This window comes from Thamnophis sirtalis, unplaced genomic scaffold, assembly GCF_051295495.1.
Source record: "Thamnophis sirtalis isolate CommonGarterSnake01/CBP01778 unplaced genomic scaffold, rThaSir2_p1.2 scaffold_2, whole genome shotgun sequence".
Taxonomy (NCBI): Eukaryota; Metazoa; Chordata; class Lepidosauria; order Squamata; family Natricidae; genus Thamnophis; species Thamnophis sirtalis.
Window position 1 is genome coordinate 43,615,543 of NW_028261382.1, and position 23,137 is coordinate 43,638,679.

At 45.0% G+C, this 23,137-nt stretch overlaps 2 protein-coding genes across 2 annotated transcripts in view; both read right to left on the reverse strand.

Moving 5' to 3' along the window:
• Positions 1-4,776, reverse strand: part of LOC148048712 (uncharacterized) — a 9,619-nt gene extending 4,843 nt beyond the window's left edge. The window contains exons 1-3 of the mRNA XM_087703441.1: positions 4,717-4,776; positions 2,833-3,392; positions 1,798-1,843 (exon numbers count right to left, since the gene is read on the reverse strand). Coding sequence (XP_087559567.1) covers positions 1,798-1,843; positions 2,833-3,392; positions 4,717-4,776 — 666 coding nt within the window. The remainder of the gene's footprint in view (positions 1-1,797; positions 1,844-2,832; positions 3,393-4,716) is intronic.
• Positions 4,777-10,769: 5,993 nt separating this feature from the next.
• On the reverse strand, positions 10,770-22,835 carry KCNK4 (potassium two pore domain channel subfamily K member 4). Its single transcript, XM_087703707.1, is given in 7 exon segments — positions 10,770-11,634; positions 16,453-16,592; positions 17,505-17,691; positions 19,638-19,797; positions 20,892-21,034; positions 22,398-22,474; positions 22,477-22,835. Coding segments are annotated over 7 exon segments (1,308 nt in total). The 5' UTR covers positions 22,586-22,835; the 3' UTR covers positions 10,770-11,142.
• Positions 22,836-23,137: the final 302 nt, after the last annotated feature.

A 23,137-nucleotide genomic window follows, 5' to 3' on the forward strand; every position in this document is an offset into this window, starting at 1 on the left:
CTGAATGGGCAGCCATTCAAGGCTCCCGAAGCCGGATAAATTCCCGGCAAGACCCCTGTTTATATAATAAACCAGCCGATAACCCGGCGTTGTCCGGATATTATTTATAGGGGGGGAAATATGTCCGGACCAAACGTAATTTCTAAAGCTCAGCGTCCTAGCCCTTAAGCCACCGCGTCCCTAAAAAGGACACACACAAAAAAGGACCAGCTAGTAGAACCGCACAAACTTCCCTGCAGATTGGATTTTCTCCCAGAATGATAAAAGCATTTCTTTGGTCTTAGGTGCCAAGGTCATTGGCTGTAATTTGTGGTCCAGGGAGGAGCAAGCGCCCTTGAGCAGAACTCCTCCAGTGGAAGGTAAAATCAATGTTGGTGTTTTGGGGGGAATATTGACATGTGACGAAAAATAAAAAATAATAAAAAAAGATTGCCAAATGGTTTTCCGGTCTGTGGAGTGGAAAGGAAGCTCTTACCTGGTGAAATAGCCGAAGGGCAGCGAGGATAAGCCTTTCTTGGCGATGGAGCTGCTCCGGTGTTGAATCGCTGGGGAAAAAATAAAAGATGTTTGCAAGGATTCGTGGCTGTTGGGTTTCTCCTTTCCCCTTTCCCCTTTCCTTCTACCTTCTCCTTTCTTCTATCTTCCTTTCCTTCAATCTTCCCTTTCCTTTTCCTTCTAACTTCCTTTCCTTCAATCTTCCTTTCCTTCTATCTTCCTTTCCTTCCCCCTTTCTCTTTCCTTCTATCTTCCATTCCTTTCCTTCTACCTTTTCCTTTTTTCTATCTTCCTTTCCTTCTACCTTTCTTTTCTTCTATCTTCCTTTCCTTCTATTTCCCTTTTCTTCTATCTCTCCTTTCCTTCTATCTTCCTTTCCCATTTTCTCTTTCCTTCTATCCTCTTTTCTTCTATCTTCCTTTCCTTCTATCTTCCTTTCCTTCAATCTTCCTTTCCTTCCTCTTCCTTTTAACTTCCTTTCCTTCAATCTTCCTTTCCTTCTATCTTCCTTTCCCCTTTTCTCTTTCCTTCTAACTTCCTTTCCTTCAATCTTCCTTTACTTTCCTTCTAACTTCCTTTTCTTCAATCTTCCTTTTCTTCTATCTTCCTTTCCCCTTTTCTCTTCCTTCTATCTTCCATTCCTTTCCTTCTACCTTTCTTTTTCTTCTATCTTCCTTTCCTTTCCTTCTATCTCCCTTTCCTTCTATCTTTCCTTTCCTTCTATCTTCCTTTCCCATTTTCTCTTTCCTTCTATCTTCTCCTTTCCTTCTCTTCCTTTCTTTTCCTTCTATCTTCCTTTCCTTCAAGCTTCCTTTCCTTCTATTCTTCCTTTCCTTCTCTTCCTTTCTTTTCCCTTTCCCCTTTCTTCTATCTTCCATTCCTTTCCTTCTACCTTTCTTTTCTTCTATTTTCCTTTCCTTCTATCTCTTTCCTTCTTCTATCTTCCTTTCCCCTTTTCCCTTTTCTCTTTCCTTCTATCTTCCTTTCCTTTCCCCTTTCCCCACTTCCCTTTCCTTCTTTCTTTTCCTTCCTTCCTTTCCTTTACCCTCCCTCTCTCTCTCCTTTCCTCTTTCTTCTCCATCCATCCCATCCTATTTTTCCTTCCTTTCGCCTCCCCTTCCTTCCTTCCTTCCTTCCTTCCTTCCTTCCTTCCTTCCCTCCCTCTTTTTCTTGTCCTTATTTTTTCCTTCCATCCATCCCACTTTTCCTCCCCTTCCTTTCCCATCTCTCTTTTCCTTCCTTCCATCCATCCATCACTTTCTTTTCCTCCCTCCCTCCTTTCCTTCCCCTCCTCCCTTTTACCTGGAGTGTCTGCTCAAACATTGCTCCCATGCCGCTTCGCATCGACCTGGGAAAACAGCAAAGGAGAGAGAGAGGGAGGAAGGGAGAGAGGGAGAGAGAAAGAGAGAGAGGGACGGAGGGAGAGGGAGGGAGGGAGGGAGGGAGGGAGGGAGGGGGAGAGGAGAATTTAAAATAAGCAGATAATAAGATCTCTGAAGGTATGAAATGCAAGATTAACAATAAATAGAAGTATACTCTCTGGGGGGGAAATAATGCTAATGTTAACTAAATATATATTGTAGAATGAAAATAAGGCCTTTAGGTTATATTAGATGAAATATCAGAGACGGTAAATATTATTTGAAGATGCAGAGGTTAAAACAACTGTAACCAAACGACATGCTGCATGTGATGATGGTTTTTTCTTTTCTTTTTCTTTTTTTTGTCTTTTTTGTCTTCCCCCTCCCCACCCCTTTTTTAAACCCTAGCTTATTGTGGTGTTTATTAAATATACAACAGAGAGATATGGGATGTATAAACGTAGTAGGAATGCACCTGTGATCAAATGACATATTGTATGTGATGATGGGTTTCCCCCCCTTTTTTTTCCCATTGTTTTTTTTTTCTATTGTTATGTGATGTTGTCTATGTAATAAAAAATAAAATTATATATTAAAACGAAAGACAGCCAAAAAAAAAGAAAAAAAGAGAGGAAAAGCAGGGGTTGGACTAGAAGACCTCCAAGGCCCCTTCCAACTCTGTTATTCTATTCTAACCGTTGAAAGTCCTCCTGCATTTCCCCCCCTCTCCTTCTTTAACCAAGGTGGCGCAGTGGTTAAATGCAGTACTGCAGGCTACTGCTAGATCAGCAGTTCAGCGGTTCAAATCTCACCGGCTCAGGGTTGACTCAGCCTTCCATCCTTCCGAGGTGGGTAAAATGAGGACCCAGATTGTTGGGGGCAATATGCTGACTCTCTGTAAACCGCTTAGAGAGGGCTGAAAGCCCTATGAAGCGGTATATAAGTCTAACTGCTATTGCTATTGCTATATTCTCACCATAAACTATGTTTGGACTCCTCCCTCAAGGTAGCCTCTTCCTCACGATCGAGGGAGACAGGCTTGATGAGAAGGTGTCCACTCTTGTGTGACATCTCCACAAGCCTCTCCTCCTTCTTCATCGACGCCTGGCTTTCTCCTTCCTTCTTCTCTTCCTCCTCGGGGATGTCCTCCTCCCTCTTCTTCTCCCGGGGCCTGAGCTCCAGCATCGATTCCTCCAACAAGGATAACTTGTCCCACTGATCTTCCACCTCGCCCGTGACTGGGTCCCTGGGTAGGTCCCTGGGTAAGTCCCACGGCTCGTCCAGCAAAGTCAGGAGGTCTTCTTCCACCTCGCTCTTCTCAAACCTGGCGGGTTGCTGCGCCCCAACTTTGCTCCTCTTGAGTTGAGGTCTTGGTTTCTCGCTAAGCTGGGATTCCTGGCTTGTCATCCTGGGGAACGGCTCCGTTTTTTTGACGGTGTCTTTCTCGGCCAGGAGTTTACTGAGCTCTTCCTGAAGGAACAGCTCCACTTCCTTCCTCATGGTGGTCTCCTCCTCAACCAGGCGCTCCGCTTCCTCCTACAAGGGGATGGCGAGACCTCGAAGTTACGCCCAGGGAGTTTGGATTGGGCCTAAAAGGAGAAGATTTGCAGCTGGGGGGTTGGAAGTGTGGGGTCCTGGGTGCTCTCTGAGCTTGGGGGGTTTTCTGGGGACGTTTCGTGACCCAAGTGGAGAACGTCAGCAGTGCTGGAAGAGAAGAAGAAGAAGAAGAAGAAGAAGAAGAAGAAGAAGAAGAAGAAGAAGAAGAAGAAGAAGAAGAAGAAGAAGAAGAAGAAGGAAGAAGAGAAAAGAAGAAGAGGAGAGGAGGAGGAGGGGGGGAGGCAATTATGGCGTCCTTGGTGCTCTCTTGAGCTTGGCGGTTTTCTTGGGATGTTTCGTGACCCAAGTGGAGAACATCATCAGTGGAGGAGGGAGGAGGAGGAGGAGGGGAGGAGGAGGAGGAGGAGGAGGAAGAAGTGGTGGTGGTGGTGGTGGTGGTGGTGGAGGAGGAGGAGGAGGAGGAGAGGAGGAGGAGGGGGCAAACTGTGGCATCGTTGGTGCTTTCTGAGTTTGGAGTCCTTCCTTCCTTCCTTCCTTCCTTCCTTCCTTCCTTCCTTCCTTCCTTCCTTCCTTCCCTTCTCCAACAGTGGTGTTTTTAAAGAGATTGGACTGAAATGGTAGAGGGTCTCCTGCTTGGGCAGGGGGTTAGACTAGAAGACCTCCAAGGTCCCTTCCAACTCTGTTATCTTGCTATCCTTCCTTCCTTCCTTCCTTCCTTCCTTCCTTCCTTCTTCTTCTTCCTTCATTCATTCATTCATTCATTCCCTTCTCCAACAGTGGTGTTTTTTTAAGAGATTGGACTGAAATGGTAGAAGGTCTCCTGCTTGAGCAGGGGGTTGGCTAGAAGACTCCAAGGTCCCTTCCAACTCTGTTATCTTGTTATCCTTCCTTCCTTCCTTCCTTCCTTCCTTCCTTCCTTCCTTCCTTCCTTCCTTCCTTCCTTCTCCTTCCTTCCTTCCTTCCTTCTCCAACAGTGGTGTTTTTTAAAGAGATTGGACTGAAATGGTAGAGGGTCTCCTCCTTGAGCAGGGGGTTGGACTAGAAGACCTCCAAGGTCCCTTCCAACTCTGTTATCCTTCCTTCCTTCCTTCCTTCCTTCCTTCCTTCCTTCCTTCCTTCCTTCCTTCCTTCCTTCCTTCCTTCCTTCCTTCCTTCCTTCCCTTCTCCAACAGTGGTGTTTTTTTTAAGAGATTGGCCTGAAATGGTAGAGGGTCTCCTGCTTGAGCAGGGGGCTGGGCTAGAAGACCTCCAAGGTCCCTTCCAACTCTGTTTATTCCGTTTATTGGATTCTGGCACCCCTTACCTGAGCTTTGATCCCATCGGAGGTAGAGGGAAGATTTGCTTTACTTTTGCCTTTCTCCATTTAGAAATCACCTGACGGGAGACAGAAAAGGGGAGTTTGCTGTTATTTCCAACGTACATTCCTACCTTGAAGCTGCTACGCCATCTTTCAGGCCCTGGCTTCGCTGAGTGGTGCTCATTCCAAAAGAGCAGCCGTTGGCATCACACCCCGCTGATATTTTCACCAACATTCAACCCATTTCGTGCCATTTCAGCAGTGTCTTTTTTTGGTAGTATTTGGGACTACACTACCCATTGTTTCACGGGGCAGGAGGCTGCCCTGCCCTGTCCGACTCAGGCAGCTCAGCACATGGGATTTGTAGTCCTACGTGTCAGGCCGGATCTCTCTCCTCCAGATTTTCAACCGGACGGTTTCCACGAAAAACTTTTGACTCTTGTGACGCTTGACTGGATGTTTGACCACTGACTCACAACTTACGATGGTTACAGCTTCCCGGGGTCACGCAATTCCCCCTTAGCAACTTTCCGATAAGCAAATCAAGGTGGTGAAAAGCCAGATTCCCTTCCAACCATGTTACGGGCTTAACGATTCCCTTAATAACTGCGGCCAGAAAGGTCGTAAAGCGGGGCAAAACTCACTTAGCAGCGGTCTCACTCGGCAACAGAAATGTGGAGGTCCAATTCCGGTCGCACGTGGTGGATTATTGTGTATGATTATTATTTTCTGCGTCTTATTTATAATTCTGGTTTGTAACCGTAATAAAAAGAATTAATATTAACCTCTGTTCGCCCCGCACTTTGAAAAAAGCTCTTTCAACGCCACCCCTGTGGAGTAGGACAGGCTGAGGGGGCGGGCAGCTAATGGCCCAACTCACAGAAAGTTCCATGGCAACAGAAATCCACAGAATTTAGAATTGTTTCCCTATTTTCTGCTGCGGTTTTCTTCCTGTTCTTTTGCCTTTCTCAGCTACTGAATACTGTTGTTGTTATTATTATTATTAAAAATCAACTGCTCTGGTTATAGCACCAAGGATGAATAGAATAGAATAACAGAGTTGATAGGGACCTTGGAGGTCTTCTAGTCCAACCCCCTGCTTAGGCAGGAAACCCTACACCACTTCAGACAAAGGGTTATCTAGCATCTTCTTTAAAACTTCCAGTGTTGGAGCATTCACAACTTCTAGTGGCAAGTTGTCCCACGGATTAATTGCTCTCACTGTCAGGAAATTTCTCCTTAGTTCTGAGTTGCTTCTCTCTTTGATTAGTTTCCATCCATTGCTTCTTGTCCTACGACTCGGGTGCTTTGGAGAATAGCTTGACCTCTTCCTCCTCTCTGGGCAGCCCCTCAAATATTGGAAGATTTCTATCCTGTCTCCCCTGGTCCTTCTCCTCACTAGACTAGCCAGGCCCAGTTCCTGCAACCGTTCTTTGTAGGTTTTAGACTCCAGGCCTTTGATCATCTTAGATTCAGATTAACAGAAATGGAAGGGACCTTGTAGGTCATCTAGTCCAACCCCCCACAAGCAGGAGACCCTTCACCATTTCTGACAGAGGGCAGTCCAGTCTCTTCTTGAAAGCCTCCAGGGATGAAGCTCCCACAACTTCTGAAGGCAACTTCCATTCCATGGTTGATTGTTCTCCCTGTCAGGAAATTCCTCCTTATTTCCAGATTGAATCTCTCCTTGGTCAGTTTCCATCCATTGTTCCTTGTCTGCTTTGGAAAATAGCTTGACCCCCTCTTCCTCCTCTCTGTAGCAACCCCTCAAATATTGGAAGATGCTCTCCTGTCTCCCCTGGTCCTTCTCTTTCCTAGACCAGCCATGCCCAGTTCCTGCAACCTTTCATCGTAGGTTTTAACCTCCAGTCCCCTCATCATCTCTGTTGCTCTTCTCTGCCCTCTTTCTAGAGTTTCCACATTCTTTGTGAATATGGTCAATGTGTGCCAATCTTTTGAGTGGCATTATTTTAACCAAGAGCCCCAAGGGAGGAGAATTACAGGTCTAAATATCCAGAGTCCATTTGGTGGCTTAGTGGATATTCATTTTCTCTCTGCAAAACGGCCTTTGATCTATCTGCCTTGGGTATTTTAATCGATGTGAAGCTTGGGAAAATTAAAAAGTCCCTCAGAACTTAGCAGTCTGAACAGGGCATCCGAGTAGGTGCAAAGGGGGTAGAAAGTTGCTTATTTAACCTCACAGATCTATAAAGGGGGCACACGGTTATTATTATTTTATCTCCACTGAAATGGCAGGAGTTCCTATCAAACGTAGAGTATTTTCTTTCTTTTTGTGGGTGGCTGGTTTTTTTAATGTTAAGACAGATGTGAGATATTATTTCCATGTCTCACGTTTACCTTGGCACGTTTTAGTAGATACTTATATTTACTTAAGAGTGAATATTTATACATATAGTAAATATTTATACAATACTAAATAATATTTATATCATGCTAAATGCAATTATATTTACATGGTGTGGATTAGAGAGCATTAGGGAGGGAAGGAAGGAAGGGGAAAGAAGGAAAATAAACAAAAGAGGAATGAAAGAGGAATGAAAGAGAAAAGGGAAGGAAGGAAGGAAGAAGGGTTACAAGCAAAAGAGGAATGAAAGAGAAAAAAGAAAAAGGAAGGAAGGAAAGGAAGGCAGAGGAAGGAAAGTAAACGAAAGAGGAATGAAAGAGAAATGAAAGAGAAAAAGGAAGGGAGGGAGGGCAGAGGAAGGAAAGAAAATAAAAGAGGAATAAAAGAGAAATGAAAGAAAAAGGAAAGGAAGGAAGGCAGAAGAAGGAAAGAAAATAAATGAAAAAGGAATGAAAGAGAAATGAAAGAGAAAAAGGAAGGAAGGGAGGGCAGAGGAAGGAAAGAGAATAAATGAAAGAGAAAAAGGAAGGAAGGAAGGAAGGAAGAAGGGCTACAAGCAAAAGAGGAATGAAAGAGAAAAAAGAAAAAGGAAGGAAGGAAAGGAAGAAAGGAAGGCAGAGGAAGGAAAGAAAGTAAACGAAAGAGGAATGAAAGAGAAATGAAAGAGAAAAAGGAAGGGAGGGAGGGCAGAGGAAGGAAAGAAAGTAAATGAAAGAGTAATGAAAGAGAAAAAGGAAGAGCGGGAGGGCAGAGGGAGGGAGGAAAGAAGTAAATGAAAGAGGAATGAAAGAGAAATGAAAGAGAAAAAGGAAGGGAAGGAGAACAGAGGAAGGAAAGAAAAGAAAGAGGAATGAAAGAAAAAGGAAGGGAGGGCAGAGGAAGGAAAGAAAGTAAATGAAAGAGGAATGAAAGAAAAGGAAGGGAGGAAGGGAGGGAGGAAAGAAGGACATGAGAAAGGATTATATTAAGGTTAATTATGATTTTAAATATTGAATATTTATCAACTTATGATGGTTTTAAGATTCCACATCCAAAGCAGAATGTAACTTTTACAAACAGCTGCCAATCACATCAAAATATTCATAATACAAGAAAGATTTTTTTTGGGGTAGAAGCAAGAAATCCCTGCTGAAAAACTCTACCCGTTTCTACCCCACAGATACAGAAAACATGGGAATGCATCGTAAACGGTGGGGATAATGTAATAATCCTAATGGAGTCCATTGATCCATTCGGCTCTTGCAGACATAATAAAATTAAAAGATCAAATTTTAAAAAGGAGGTTTTGAAGGCCAAGGGGATTAAGATGCCATTTTGTAGGGTTTTGGGCTGGACTTAAAAGAGCAAAGGAAGTGGGGAACAAGACACCAACGCACACAAAGACACAAACCAGAGTAACCGCTGAGTTGTTTTAATTTCTGTAATTTCCATCACAACCCCAGTTGATAAAACACACCAGATAAGAACAGGCACATTTGTTGAAGTGAAGAATGGAAGACAGGAATGAAAAGGGTGTTCAGCTCCTTGTCATTTTTCTCTCTTTTTTTCCTTTCTCTCTTTTTCTTGTTCTCTAGCTCTTTTTTCTTTCTTTCTCTCGCTCTTTCTTTCACTCCTTTCTTTCTCTCTTGCTCTTTTTTCTCTGTCTTGTTCTCTCTCTCCCTTTTCTTTCTCTTTTTCTTGTTCTCTAGCTCTTTTTTCTTTCTTTCTTCGCTTTCTTTCACTCCTCTTTCTCTCTTGTCTTTCTCGTTTTTTTGTCTTGTTCTCTCTCTCCCTTTTTCTCTTTCTCTTTTTCTTGTTCTTTTTTCTTTCTTTCTCTCTTTCACTCCTCTTTCTCTCTTGCTCTTTCTTTCTCATTTTTTTCTGTCTTGTTCTCTCTCTCCCTCTCTCTTGCTTTTTTGCTTCTTGTTCTTTTTCCCTTTTCTCTCATGCTTTCTTTCTCTCTCGTTCTTGCTCTTTCTCATTCACTTTCTTTTTACTTTCTGTTTCTCTCACTTTCTTATTTCTTTCTCTTTCACTCCTTTCTTTCTTTCTTTCTTTCTTTCTTTCTTTCTTTCTTGCTGTTCCTTTCTCTCTCTCTTTTGGTCTCTCTCTCTTTTTCTCTTTTTCTTGTTCTCTTTTTCTCTCTTACTCTTTCTCTCTTGTTCTTCCCTTCTTTCTTTGCCTCTCTCTTTCTTGTTCTCTCTCCCTTTCTCTCTCTCTCTCTCTCTCTCCAATGTGCAGTTACAGCCAAATTCTAGAACTCCAGCCTCTTCAGATGTAGGACACAATTTTATTCTTTGCTGTATTATTGTTGTTGTTTCTGCTCCTCTTCTCTTCTGCTTTTAATCACCCCGTTTCCCTCCAAATACTGAAAAGAACAAAGAGATTGATGCTTCCCAGCTGCTCTTTCTTCTTGGAACTACATAACCCAGAATTTCCTTGGGGAAGAGAGGGTCCAAGGATCGAATCCCCCTTATTCCTGTCGTGTAACTACGCTCCTGAACTCGACAGCGGATAGAGGAAAGGGCTGTGTTGCACCCGAATGGGTGAAGAACATGCAAAGAAGAGACCAAGCCAACATTCAGGGCTGAATGTTGGGTTGGTAGCAACGCCAATTTACCAGGATGTTCAATTCCAGAAACCTGGAAAAAAATCACAGGCACATAGGTGGAGAGGGGGTGTGTGTCCCTGTAATTTTAGAATTACAAGGGGGGGGTTCCTCGGGGGGCTGGGAAAGAGTAGCCGTTGTGCAGAAAGATTCTCGTAATGGTATGCAGGAAAGGCCTTGAGAGAAGGATGAAAGGATGCTGCCAAGGAAACGGTTAGATAAGACAGGGCTCTCCGACCTCAACTCCCAGAATTCTCCCGTGAATTTTGTCCCCATTTTACGACCTCCCTTGCCACGTTGGTTAACCCTAACCCCCAACCCGAGCCCTTACCTAACAGCCCCTCCCACAACCCGAGCCGCCGCGCCCCTTCTGTCATGCTAATGGCTGCCGCAAAAGCCATTAGCGAAAAAGAGGGAGGCGATGGCGGCGACGGGACGGGAAATCGGGCCACAGCGGCATGGCTGGGCTGGGTCCTGGGACGCATGGGCGGGAAGCGCATGAACGGCGCAACACAGCAGCAGCCATGAGGTGACCACGTTCAACGCCTCCTGCGCCACATAAAATAATAAGACCTCCCCGAAAATAAGGCCAAGCGCTTATTTCGGGGTGTGTGTGTCAAAAGAAAATAAGACCCTGTCTTATTTTCGGGGAAACACATATATCATTGTCGTCTCTTTTACATCTGTAGAAGTTAGGTGAAGCTGACCATTACACAGCCGAGGGCTAGGCTGCCTCTTATCTAACCGTTCTCTAGACAGTTCCACCACAAAACCGCGGTAAAGCGCGCTCGACGAAAGCGCTTACGTGACGTCATCACAGCGCAACGAAAACAGCACGCTGTGAGTGGTAAACTTAAAATTAACGCGTAAATCTAAACCTAACCCCCCCAAACCTAACCCTAAACCTAACCCTTAACCTAACCCTAAACCTAACCCTAAACCTAACCCTAACGCTTAACGTAACCCTAACCCTAACCCTAACCCTAACCCTTAACCTAACCCTAACCCTAACCCTAACCCTAACCCTAACCCTAACCCTTACCTTTATGTGAATTGGTTTGCTTTAATTTTATTTTTATTTTAATTTAATTTATTTTTAATTTTATTTGTCGCGCTGCTGATGACGTCACGTACGCGCTTTAATCGGGCGCGCTTTAGTGGACCGCGGTTTTGTCGTGCCACGTCTCTAGACAGCATCTCTTCAACCCCTTTTCTCGGGGTTCTTTCCCACCTACCATTCCAGAGTTGGGGGGAATGCCAAGAACTTGGGGGCACAGCCCGGCGGCTGCAGAGAGCCCCGTTATCGCCGCAAACAAGGTAAGACACATGCTGGAGCATAAACTCAGCATCTCGTGCAGACAAAAACAGAATGGCTTGGGATCTCAGTTCTCCGGGAGCAGGGTGGGATGGGGAAGAATGGAGGCAACGGCACCGTGGACCAGACAATCCCTCTGTGCTAAGCGCGGACCCACTCCTGTCTTTACACCGATTCGCCTTTGTCCCGGGTCCGGCTGAGGAGGATCAAAGGTAACCCCAGGGGCACGGCGGGATCCGTGCGGTGTCGGGCCCTCGGGCGCCAGCGGCGGGGCAGACGGGTGGAAGGGGGCCCCCCGTCGCTGAGCGTGTCGGAGCTCTCGTCGATGAAAGCTAGGTTTTCTCCCGTGTAGTCGATCGGCTGCGGGGAAAGGGCATTGCAGGCGTTGAGAGGGGCCGTTTTTTGTGGCGGGGGCGAGGAATGTCCCGGGCCCAGCATCGGGATGGGGGGCATCAGAGCTGGATGCTGCAAGAGGAAGGAGGGCGGCGGAGAAGACAGGGGGTTTTCCCCTTGTGGTAAGATGGCAGAAGGCGATAACGGCTTCTCTTTTAAGGAAGGTACGCGGGGCAGCTTGTCCGGGAATGTCACGCTCGGGACACGGAGCTGCGACGCCACGGTGCCGGTCCAGGAGGCGGCGTGAGCCGTGAGATCTCCCATCTGCGGAAAAATAGGAAAAATCAAGAAGCAAAGACGGTCCCCCAGGCCTCAACGAACTATAATTATTCTATTCTATTCCTATTTCCTATTCTATTCTATTCTATTTTCTGTTCCTGTTCTATGTTCTATTCCTATTCTATATTCTGCTCTATTCCATTCCATTTCATTACTATTTCCTATTCTATTCTATTCTATTCTCTATTTTATTATCTACTTATTCTATTCTATTTTCTGTCCCTGTTCTATGTTCTATTCCTATTCTATTCTATTCCATTACATTCCTATTTCCTATTTATTCTATTCTATTCTATTCTATTCTAATCTAGTCTCTATTTTATTATTTACTTCTTAATTCCTATTTTATTCTATTTTCTGTTTCTGTTCCTGTTCTATGTTCTATTCCTATTCTATATTCTATTCTGTTCCATTCCATTTTATTCCTTTTTCTACTCTATTCCTAAATTCCTCTATTCTATTCTATTCTATTCTATTCTATTCTATTCTATTCTTTTTTATTATCTACTTCTTAATTCTATTCTATTCTATTTTCTGTTCCTGTTCTATGTTCTATTCCTATTCTATTCTATTCCATTACATTCCTATTTCCTATTTATTCTATTCTATTCTATTCTAATCTATTCTCTATTTTATTATTTACTTCTTAATTCTATTCTATTTTCTGTTTCTGTTCTATGTTCTATTCCTATTCTATATTCTATTCTGTTCCATTCCATTTTATTCCTTTTTCTACTCTATTCCTAAATTCCTCTATTCTATTCTATTCTATTCTATTCTAATCTATTCTCTATTTTATTATCTACTTCTTAATTCTATTCTATTCTATTTTCTATTCCTGTTCTATGTTCTATTCCTATTCTATATTCTATTTTATTCCATTCCATTTTATTCCTATTTCCTATTCTATTCCTACATTCCTCTATTCTATTCTATTCTATTCCATTCCATTCCATTTTATGTTCCTATTCTATGTTATATTCCAATTCTACATTCTGTTCTATTCCATTCCATTCCTATTTCCTATTCTATTCTCTATTTTATTATCTACTTCTTAATTCTATTCTATTTTCTGTTCCTGTTCTATGTTCTATTCCAATTCTATATTCTGTTCCATTCCATTCCATTCCTATTTCCTATCCTATCCTAATTCTCTATTCCTATCCCATCCCATCCCATCCTAAATACTGTGCTAGTTAGAAACCTCCAGCTAGTCCTGAGCTTGTAGTCCGCCCCCCCCCCCGCCCCCCCAAAAGGAGGCATCCGAGAAACCAGAGCCGGCTTTTCAACTCTTCTCTAACCAGGGTGTGTTTCTCTGCTTTCCCCTTTGCCCATCAAGCGTCAGCGGGAGAGAAACTGCTTTCAATTAAGCCCGCTGATGAACGAGGGAGCGTGGGAACGAAATTAGCACCATCGGGGGGGCTTTTTTGGAGTGGCAAAATGGACTCGTGCCCAGCCTGCGAGCCGTTAGAAGCCTCTGTGTGTGTGTGTGTGTGTTTGTGTGTTTGTGTGTGAGTGTGTGTGTCAATTCTCCAGCTAGGAAACTGCCAGCTGCAGTTTAAATTAATTCCTCCGTCTGCAACGAATTTGGGATATCGGGCAGATTAGAACTAACGCTCACGGCCGTGAAGTGGGCAGAAGGCAGCCATCAGAGCCATAATCTAAGCATAAAAACGCTAGAAAACAACAGGCTTAAAAAAAACACAAAAGGATTTCCAGTTCCAATAGAAGAGAATATTTGTAGCTCGGGGATGGAAGAAGGAGGGACCCGTGATGCTCTCTGAGCTGGGGGCTTTTCTCGAAGACGTTTCTTGACCCAACTAGGGAACGTCATCAGTGCCAGAAGGGAATGGGGATTGTGGAGAAGAGGAGGAGGAGGAGGAGGAGGAGGAGGAGGAGGAGGAGGAGGAGGAGGAGGAGGAGGAGGAGAAAGCTGTGGGGTCCTTGGTGCTCTCTGAGCTTGGTGCTTTTCTTGCAGACGTTTCTTGACCCAACTAGGGAACGTCATCAGTGCCAGAAGGGAGTGGGGATTGTGGAGAAGAGGAGGAGGAAGAGGAGGAGGAGGAGGAGGAGGAGGAGGAGGAGGAGGAGGAGGAGGAGGAGGAGGAGGAGGAGGAGAGAGCTGTAGGGTCCTTGGTAATCTCTGAGCTTGGTGGTGTTCTTGTAGATGTTTCATGACCCAACTAGGGAATGTCATCAGTGCTAGAAGGAGGGAGAGGAGAAGAAGAAGAAGAAGAAGAAGAAGAAGAAGAAGAAGAAGAAGAAGAAGAAGAAGAAGAAGAAGAAGAAGAAGAAGGAGAAGAAGAAGAAGAGGAGGAGGAGGAGGAGGAGGAGGAGGAGGAAGAAGAAGAGGAGGAGGAATATAGAGTCCTTGATATTCTCTGAACTTGGTGGTTTTCTTGCAGACATTTCATGGCCCAACTAGGGAACATCATCAGTGCTAGAAGTGAATAGGGATTGTGAAGAAGAGGCGGAGAAAGAGGAGGAGGAGGAGGAAGAAGAAGAGGAAGAAGAAGAAAAAGAAGAGGAGGAGGAGGAGAAGGAAGAAGGAAGAGGAGGAGGAGGAATGTAGAGAATGTCATCAGTGCTAGAAGCGAGGGGGGGAGAGGAGGAGGAGGAGGAGGAGGAGGAGAGGAGGAGGAGAGGAGGAGGAGGGGAGGAGGAGGAGGAGGAGGAGGAGGAGAGGAGGAGGAGGAGAGAACTGTAGGGTCCTTGGTGATCTCTGAGCTTGATGCTTTTCTTGCAGACGTTTCTTGACCCAACTACGGAATATCATCAGTGCTAGAGGGAGGGAGAGGAGGAGGAGGAGGAGAGGAGGAGGAGGAGGAGGAGAGGAGGAGGAGGAGGGAGGAGGAGGAGGAGGAGGAGGAGGAGGAGGAGGAGGAGGAGGAGGAGGAGGAATATAGAGTCCTTGATATTCTCTGAACTTGGTTGTTTTCTTGAAGACGTCTCATGGCCCAACTAGGGAACATCATCAGTGTTAGAAGTGAATAGGATTGTGAAGAAGAGGCGGAGAAAGAGAGGAGGAGGGAGGAGGAGGGAGGAGGAGGACGACGACGACGATTGTAGAGTCCTTGATGCTCTCTGAGCTTGGTAGTTTTCTTGAAGACGTTCATGACCCAACTAGGGAACATCATCAGTGCTACTCAGTCTAACACTGATGATGTTACCTAGTTGGGTCATAAAATTTAGCCAACATAAACCAAGTACATTTTCCCATCCAAACTCATCTGGGTTTTTTTTCCCCACCCCAGAAAAGGAGAAACTCTGTAAGGCAGAAAAAAGGACTTCTTTTTCGAAACCTTTCTGGGATCGGCCCCAACATTGCACTCCCCAAATGATGCCTTCCGAAGACTCGTAAAACCCTTATAAAAAGGTGAATAGGGTTTCCAAAGGCACATTAAAACCTCTCTGTTTTAATCCGGAAAATTGGAAAATCTCAGGACGCCAATTTCGATGTGCAACTCTCAGAAGAAGTCAATCGCATTTGGCCCTCAAAGGGGAACAAACAAATTCCCCCTCCGCGTCTCTGAAATGTTTATTAAGTCAATAGTTTCATCAAGGCGATGAAAGCTTTTGCCTCGTTAAAATGTTCCCGAACAAAAAACCTCGGGCCAAATTCAGCAAAATCCTGACCTCGCTTTCTTCCCCACTGTTAAAAAAAAATAAAACACCAGGGAAAAAGAACAGAAAGATCGGACATTGCAAATCCTGAGGGCTCCTTGATACCGCAGTGCTAACTAGAATGGATGACGTTCCATAGTTGGGTCACGAAACGTCTTCAAGAAAACAAGCAAGCTCAGAGAATATCAAGGATTTTACACTCTTGTTCTTCCTCCTTCTTTTCATTCTCCTCTTCCTCCTCTTCTTCTTTTCATTCTCCTCCTCTTTCTCTTTTCTCTCTCCTCCTCCTATTTCCCAATTCCTCTTCCTCCTCCTGCTCCTCCTCTTCCTCCTTCTTTTCATTCTCTTCTTCCTCCTCTCCTCTTCTTCTTTTCATTCTCCTCCTCCTCTTCCTCTTTTCTCTCTCCTCCTATTTCCCAATTCCTCTTCCTCCTCCTTTTCATTCTCTTCCTCCTCTTCTTTTTCTTTTCATTCTCCTCCTCCTCTTTTCTCTCTCCTCCTATTTCTCAATTCTCTTCCTCCTTCTTTTCATTCTCCTCTTCCTCCTCCTCCTCTTCTTTTAATTCTCCTCCTCTTCCTCTTTTCTCTCTTATTTCCTAATTCCTCTTCCTCTCCTCCTCCTTCTTTTCATTCTCCTCTTCCTTTTCTCCTCCACCTCTTCCTCCTCTTCTTCTTTTCATTCTCCTCCTCCTCCTCCTCCTCTTTTCTCTCTCCTCCTCCTATTTCCCAATTCCTCTTCCTCCTCCTGCTTTTCATTCTCTTCTTCCTCCTCTCTTCCTCCTCTTCTTTTCATTCTCCTCCTCCTCTTTTCTCTCTCCTCCTCCTATTTCCCAATTCCTCTTCCTCCTCCTGCTTTTCATTATCTTCTTCCTCCTCTTTTCTCTCTCCTCCTCCTATTTCCCAATTCCTCTTCCTCCTCCTCCTCCTCCTCCCCCTCCTCGCATATCCCCATTCCCTTCTAGCACTGATGACGTTCCCTAGTTGGGTCATGAAACATCTGCAAGAAACCCACCAAGCTGAGAGAGGCCCAAGGACTCCCCCTGCCCCATTATTCCTCCTCAATCCTCCCTTTTGGTGGAAATTCAGGGTCTAGGGGGTCATTTCCAACACAGGCAGGCTGGGAACCCCTCCCCCACACTTTTAAATAACTGGGGGGGGGGTTGCTTGTGGGGTGCCCACCTCGGCTCTCGTGCGTCTGGACAAGACCCGCAGCCAGTTGCCAATCATGGTCAGAATGGAAGCGAAGTAGGCCAATCCCAGGAGAATCCAGACAATCACCAGCGGTTGGTACCAGAAATAGGCTCTGCTTCCCATGTCACCTGGCAGTAGAATGCAGGGGGAGCTGGAGGCTTTTGCCCAAACCACCCGAATGAAATCCATCCTTCCTTTCTTTTTTCCATCCTCCTTCCCTCTCTCTTTCTTTCCTTCCTTCTTCTCATTCCCATTTCCTTCCTTCTTTCCCTCCCTTCCTCCCTCTTTCCTTCCTTCTTCCCATTTCCTTCCTCCCTCCCTCTCTCCTTCCCTTCTTTGCTTCCTTCCTTCCTCATTCCCATTTCCTTCCTTCTTTCCTTCCTCATTCCCATTTCCTTCCTTCTTTCCTTCCCTCCCTCTTTCCTTCCTTCCTTCTTCTCATTCCCATTTCCTTCCTTCCTTTCTCCCTCCCTCTCTCCTTCCCTTCGTTGCTTCCTTCCTTCCTTCCTTCCTTCCTTCCTTCCTTCCTCTCCCTCCCTCCCTTCATTCCATTTCCTTCCTTCTTTCCCTCCCTTCCTCCCTCTTTCCTTCCTTCCTTCTTCTCATTCCCATTTCCTTCCTTCTTTTCCTCCCTTCCTCCCTCTTTCCTTCCTTCCTTCTTCTCATTCCCATTTCCTTCCTTCCTTCTTTCCCTCCCTCTTTCCTTCCTTCCTTCTTCTCATTCCCATTTTCTTTCTTTCCTTTCTCCCTTCTCTCTCTTTCCCTTCCTTCCCTCCTTCCCTTCCTTCTTCTCCTTCCCATTTTCTTCCTTCCTTTCTCCCTTCCTCTCTCTTTCCCTTCCTTCCTTCCTTCCCTTCCTTCTTCTCATTCCCATTTTCTTCTTTCCTTTCTCCCTCCCTCTTTCCTTTCCTTCCTTCCTTCCTTCTTCTCATTCCCATTTCCTTCTTCCCTCCCTCCCTTCCTCTCCGAGCCCTGGAATCCCCCTTCCGCCCACTTTGCGAAACCCTTTGCTTGTTCCTCCTCTGGGGGGGGGGGCTCACCTGCCACGTAGTCCCCAAAGCCCACCGTGGTCAGGGTGATGACCACAAAGTAGACGCTCTCCAGGAGGGTCCAGCCTTCCACGTACTGGAAAATGATGGTGGGCAACGAGACGAAGAGCAGGCAGCCGATCAGGATGAACAACAGGGCCGAAAGGATGCGGACGATGGTCGGGCTGACTTGCCATTTCTGCGGAGGAAGAAAGAAAAGGAAAGGGGGGGGGAAAAACAGAGAGAGATGCAGCACCTATAGAGATAGTCCTCAATTTACGACGGTGAAAAAAGTGACCTACGGCTGTTTTTCCCCATTACGACCCTTGCACCTCTCTTGGCAACTGATTCGCATTTATGACGGTTGCAGTATCCCGTTTCGCGACCTTCCGACAAGCCAAGTCGACGAGGGAAGCCAGATCCACTTAACGGCCGCATTCCTAATTTAACCGCTGCGGCGATTCACTTAATTAACTGAATAACAAAAGCTGGAAGGGTACTTGGGAGGTCTTCTAGTCTAACCCCCTGCTCAGGCAGGAAAGCCTACCCCGTTTTCAGACAAACGGTTGTCTAATACAGTGTTTCTCAACCTTGGCAACTTGAAGATGTCCGGACTTCAACTCCCAGAATTCCCCAGCCAGCGAATTCGCTGGCTGGGGAATTCTGGGAGTTGAAGTCCGGACATCTTCAAGTTGCCAAGGTTGAGAAACATTGGTCTAATATACTTCTTGGGGGGGGGGGAAACCTCCAGGGATGTGTAAGATTGTAATACAATAATATAATCTATTTTTCTTTGAAATTAGAGAACAAGAAGATGAGCAATATTATAAAGTGTGGGCCTTGTTTTACCAAATGGTTGATAAAAAAAAACCTGGGAATGAAACTGTTTACTTATGTTGTAGTAGTTTTTTGCTTTTTGTCCTTATTTATTTTTTCTGTTACGATATAGAGTACTACTTATATGATATATAAAGGACAGTAACGATTTAATGTATAAGAGTGGGAGGATTTGAATACTTTGGTATAATTGTATGTAGTGACCATTTTATATTAGAAAGATCTTTGTATATTGAATGGATCAATGATGATGTAAGGAATAATCTGATCAGAGGTGGGTTCCTACCAGTTTGCACCTATTCGGTAGAACCGGTTCGTCAAATCTACCGAACCGGTTAGAAGAGGTTCCACCAGTGGACCCGGAAAGCAGGCCACGCCTACAGAAGAGGTTCCAAAAATTTTGAAACCCACCACTGATACACACTCACACACACACACAGAGAGAGAGAGAGAGAGAGAGAAAGAGAAAGAGAAAGAAAGGAAGAAATAAATAAAGAAAAAAAGAAAGAAAAAGTGAGAGAGAGATGAAAGAAAAAAAGAAAAAGGGACAGAGAGACAAAAGGAAGGAAAGAGAGAGAAAAGGAAGGAGAGAGAGAGAGAGAGAGAGAAAGAAAGAAAGAAAGAAAACACATGGCCGGCAAGCCACTCCCACCAGGACACATGGCCAGCAAGCCACTCCCACAAAGGAGGCCACACCCACAGAGTAGGTTCGAAAATTTTTTGAAACCCACCACTGAATTTGATATATACATGAATTGAAATAATTAACCACTATATGGATTAATAATGGGAAACTATTCTGGGAATTCTGGATGATTGGTGACATTATGGGTAATTGAAAATATGAATGTATATTATAAACCAATGGGGATTCTTTGTTCCAATCTTCGCTTTTCCTCCTTAGAGAAAGGTGATACTCAGAGGTGGTTCCTACCAGTTCGCACCTATTCGGTAGAACCGGTTCGTCAAATCTACCAAACCGGTTAGAAGAGGTTCCACCAGTGGACCCGGAAAGCAGGCCACACCTACAGAAGAGGTTCCAAAATTTTTTGAAACTCACCACTGGTGATGCTACAATACTTTAAAGACTCACTGTTATTTGATAGATAATTATGAATTCAAGGAAATAACGATCGTTACAAATGAAAGAATATTAATGGTAATTTGAACACATAATGCTCAATGACAGTGAAACGTTCAGCTATGTTTAATGTAAACCAGTGATGTTAATCCTAAGCTTAAGAATTGATGCACAAAAACTTGTAACCAAACGAGATGCTCGATGAAATGGAGGAAACTTGTTCTCACCAGAAAAATATCTTCTACTTTTCCGATGCCTTTCCTAAGGGAGGATCCCAGCTGATCTCCAACCCCGGCAAGCAGCATCCCAAAAAGAGGAATTCCCACCAGGGCGTAAAAGATGCAGAAAAGTTGGCCATATCTGGTCTTGGGTGAGATATTTCAAACCCTGTTGGACCACGGAGAGAAAAGAGGGAAGAAATGTCCGAAAAAGAGGGAGGGAAAAATTAAAAAAAAACAAGAATCATTGGCTGCCGTCCCAAAGAACTGTTTTTTTTTTAAATAAAAGTTTTTATTTTTAAACAAACATAAAACAAACAAACATAAACACACATAAAGTATAAAAACCCTTCTCCAAATTGTGTGTCGATTGGTTACAAAGCTTTTGTTCTTCCTCACGATAATCTTCACTTGCAATTTACATAAAGTCTCATCAATCATCAATCTAATATATATGTATACAATTATTATCATTATTAACATTCGTTTGACTATAACTGATTATTACATCCTTTTTATGTAAAGTATTCCAAAATAAATTTATATTAATGCATTTCATTACATCATCCGATAGTATTACATCTTTATACTATTCTATATAGAATTATTTCTCTTTTATAACAAAGCTTTTCAGCACCCTCTCCATAGTCCTCACAATTTGTGTAAAAATTCATATTATCAATCTAATGTGTATATATATATATGTGTATATACATATTTGGGCATACCAGGGGTTGTGACACTAAACATATACCTATTTCCCTGGCTCAGCTGATAAAGGAGGAGAACCTTGTGGCTTAGTAGTTAACACATCTGCCTAAGATGTAATACAGCACAGGTTCAAATCCCAGTAAGGGTATGGCTAGCTGATGAGAGCTAAATAGCTTGAAATAGATCTATACTAGTCTCCCTTTATTTATTTATCAGCACAAATACAAAACAGACACACAGACACACACACACACAAGGAACGGGAGCTCACTCCGTTACGCGGCGCTGAGGATTCAAACCGCCAAACTGCCGACCTTTCCGATCGATAAGCTCAGCGTCTTAGCCCCTGAGCTACCGTGTCCCTTACTAGGCCCCCTTAAAAATGTAGTTTTCCATGTTGACTCTGGAATTCACCTCCTTTGCATAACGTAAGCCAAGTTCTATAAACTATAAACTAAAGCTGGTTCAACTTATTCCATCCCACAATTAGACCCATTGCATGGGCCGTGAAACTGAGGCCAGCCATTCCTCAAACCCCACCCCACCCCCAACTTTCCATCCCCCCCTTGGGTACCGATTGTGGTAATGACAGTGCCGGCGAAGAAAAACGCGCTGTCCATATCCCAGCGAGAAGTGTTGGCGTTGCTACCGTTGACCGCTGGATCCACGCCGGCCCCCGTCGCCTCGTTGATTTGCTAGGAAGAAGGACGGAGAATTAGTGCAAATTCCCCACAATGCTACGTAACTCAGTTGCTTCTTTCCACCAATTCCCCCCCCCCCCCCGTGCAACTTCCTAGTTCAGCTAACAGGTGCTTGGCTTTTCCTGGTGGTGCCCCATCCCACGATTCAGTTGGTCAAAATTTTACACTTTTGAGCTCCGCCAAGGATGGGGAGGAGAATTCAGGTAGTTCTTGATTTATGATCATTTGTTTAATGCCCGTTTAATGAAGCTAAGACGGCCCTGCAAAGAGAAGGGAGGGGCGATCTGTATAATAAGCCCAGGGTTGATCATTCCCTAGCTGGGGGATTCTGGGAGTTGAAGTCCACCCATTTTAAAAATGGCAAGGGTTGAGAGGAATTCTAATCTACAGGCTGGGGGATTCTGGGAATTGAAGTCCACCCATCTGGAAGCTTCTAAGGGTGGGAAAAACAGATGTAGATGCTGGGGGATTCTGGGAGTTGAAGTCCACCCATCTGGAAGCTTCTAACGTTGAGAAAACCTGGGGGATTCTGGGAGTTGAAGTCCACCCATCTGGAAGCTTCTAAGGTTGAGAAAACCTGAGGGATTCTGGGAGTTGAAGTCCACCCATCTGGAAGCTTCTAAGGTTGAGAAAACCTGGGGGATTCTGGGAGTTGAAGTCCACCCATCTAAAAATGGCAATGTTTGAAAAAAAACATTAATCTATAGGCTAGAGGAATTCTGGGAGTTGAAGTCCACCCATTTGGAAGTTTCTAAGGCTGAGAAGCAAGGTGGGGGATTCTGGGTTGAAGTCCACCCATCTGGAAGCTTCTAAGGTTGAGAAAACCTGAGGGATTCTGGGAGTTGAAGTCCACCCTTTGGGATTGGGAAGTTTCTAAGGTTCAGAAAACCTGGGGGATTCTGGGAGTTGAAGTTCACCCATCTGGAGGCTTCTAAGGTTGAGAAAACCTGAGGGATTCTGGGAGTTGAAGTCCACCCATCTGGAGGCTTCTAAAGTTGAGAAAACCTGGGGATTCTGGGAGTTGAAGTCCACCCATCTGGAAGCTTCTAAGGTTGAGAAAACCTGAGGGATTCTGGGAATTGAAGTCCACCCATCTGGAGGCTTCTAAGGTTGAGAAAACCTGAGGGATTCTGGGAGTTGAAGTCCACCCATGTAGAAGCTTCTAAGGTTGAGAAAACCTGAGGGATTCTGGGAGTTGAAGTCCACCCTTTGGGAAGCTTCTAAGGTTGAGAAAACCTGGGGGGATTCTGGGAGTTGAAGTCCACCCATCTGGAGGCTTCTAAGGTTGAGAAAACCTGGGGGATTCTGGGAGTTGAAGTCCGCCCACCTGAAAGCAGCTCGCTTGCCCTCCCCTTACCTGGATCAGCTCCTCCAGGTCTTCTACTGCCACGCACTCGTGCGCCTTCAGGAAGTGCTCCAGGTAGGCCTGGATCTCACCTGTTGGACCGCTTCGTGAGGCTGCTCCAGCAGCCGGAAGACGACAGCGCCCATCCCCAGGTAAAGCAAGACGATGGAGACCAGGGCCAAAACCGTCGTCCGGCGCATCACTGTACCGGCTTCTACAGGCGGCTGGCTCAAGTTGGGAGTCCTTGGAGAGGTAGCAGACTATGGGCAGAGAGCCATGGAGGCCACCGGCTGGCGGATAACTCACTGGCAGAGGATGGGCAAAGAAGGTAAGCAGGACGGGCAACACCCTCAAAAGGCTGGTTTGCCGAAAAAAGCTAAGCCACCGGTCTCCGAAAATGGACAAATCTGGTCTTTGGTGCTGCACGGAGCTTCCTTGTTCAGGAGCAATCTACCTTTAAAATGCAAAGATGCCAGAATGCGGATTTGGGTTACTCTCTTTTTTTTTTTTGGAGTTCTTTCCTCTCTCTCTCTTGAGAGTGTGAGCGGTTTGCTAATGGGAGATAGCATTTATCCATCCATCCATCCATCAGAATAGAATTGGAAGGGACCTTAGAGGTCTTCTAGTCCAACCCCCTAGATCCATGCGAATCTAGCTGAGAAATTGGGCATTGGAGACAAGGGGGGGGGGGTCCTTTCTCTTGGAGCCTGAAAAAATATTCCTTCCCAGCCTGTGCGCCCCCAAACTCTTTC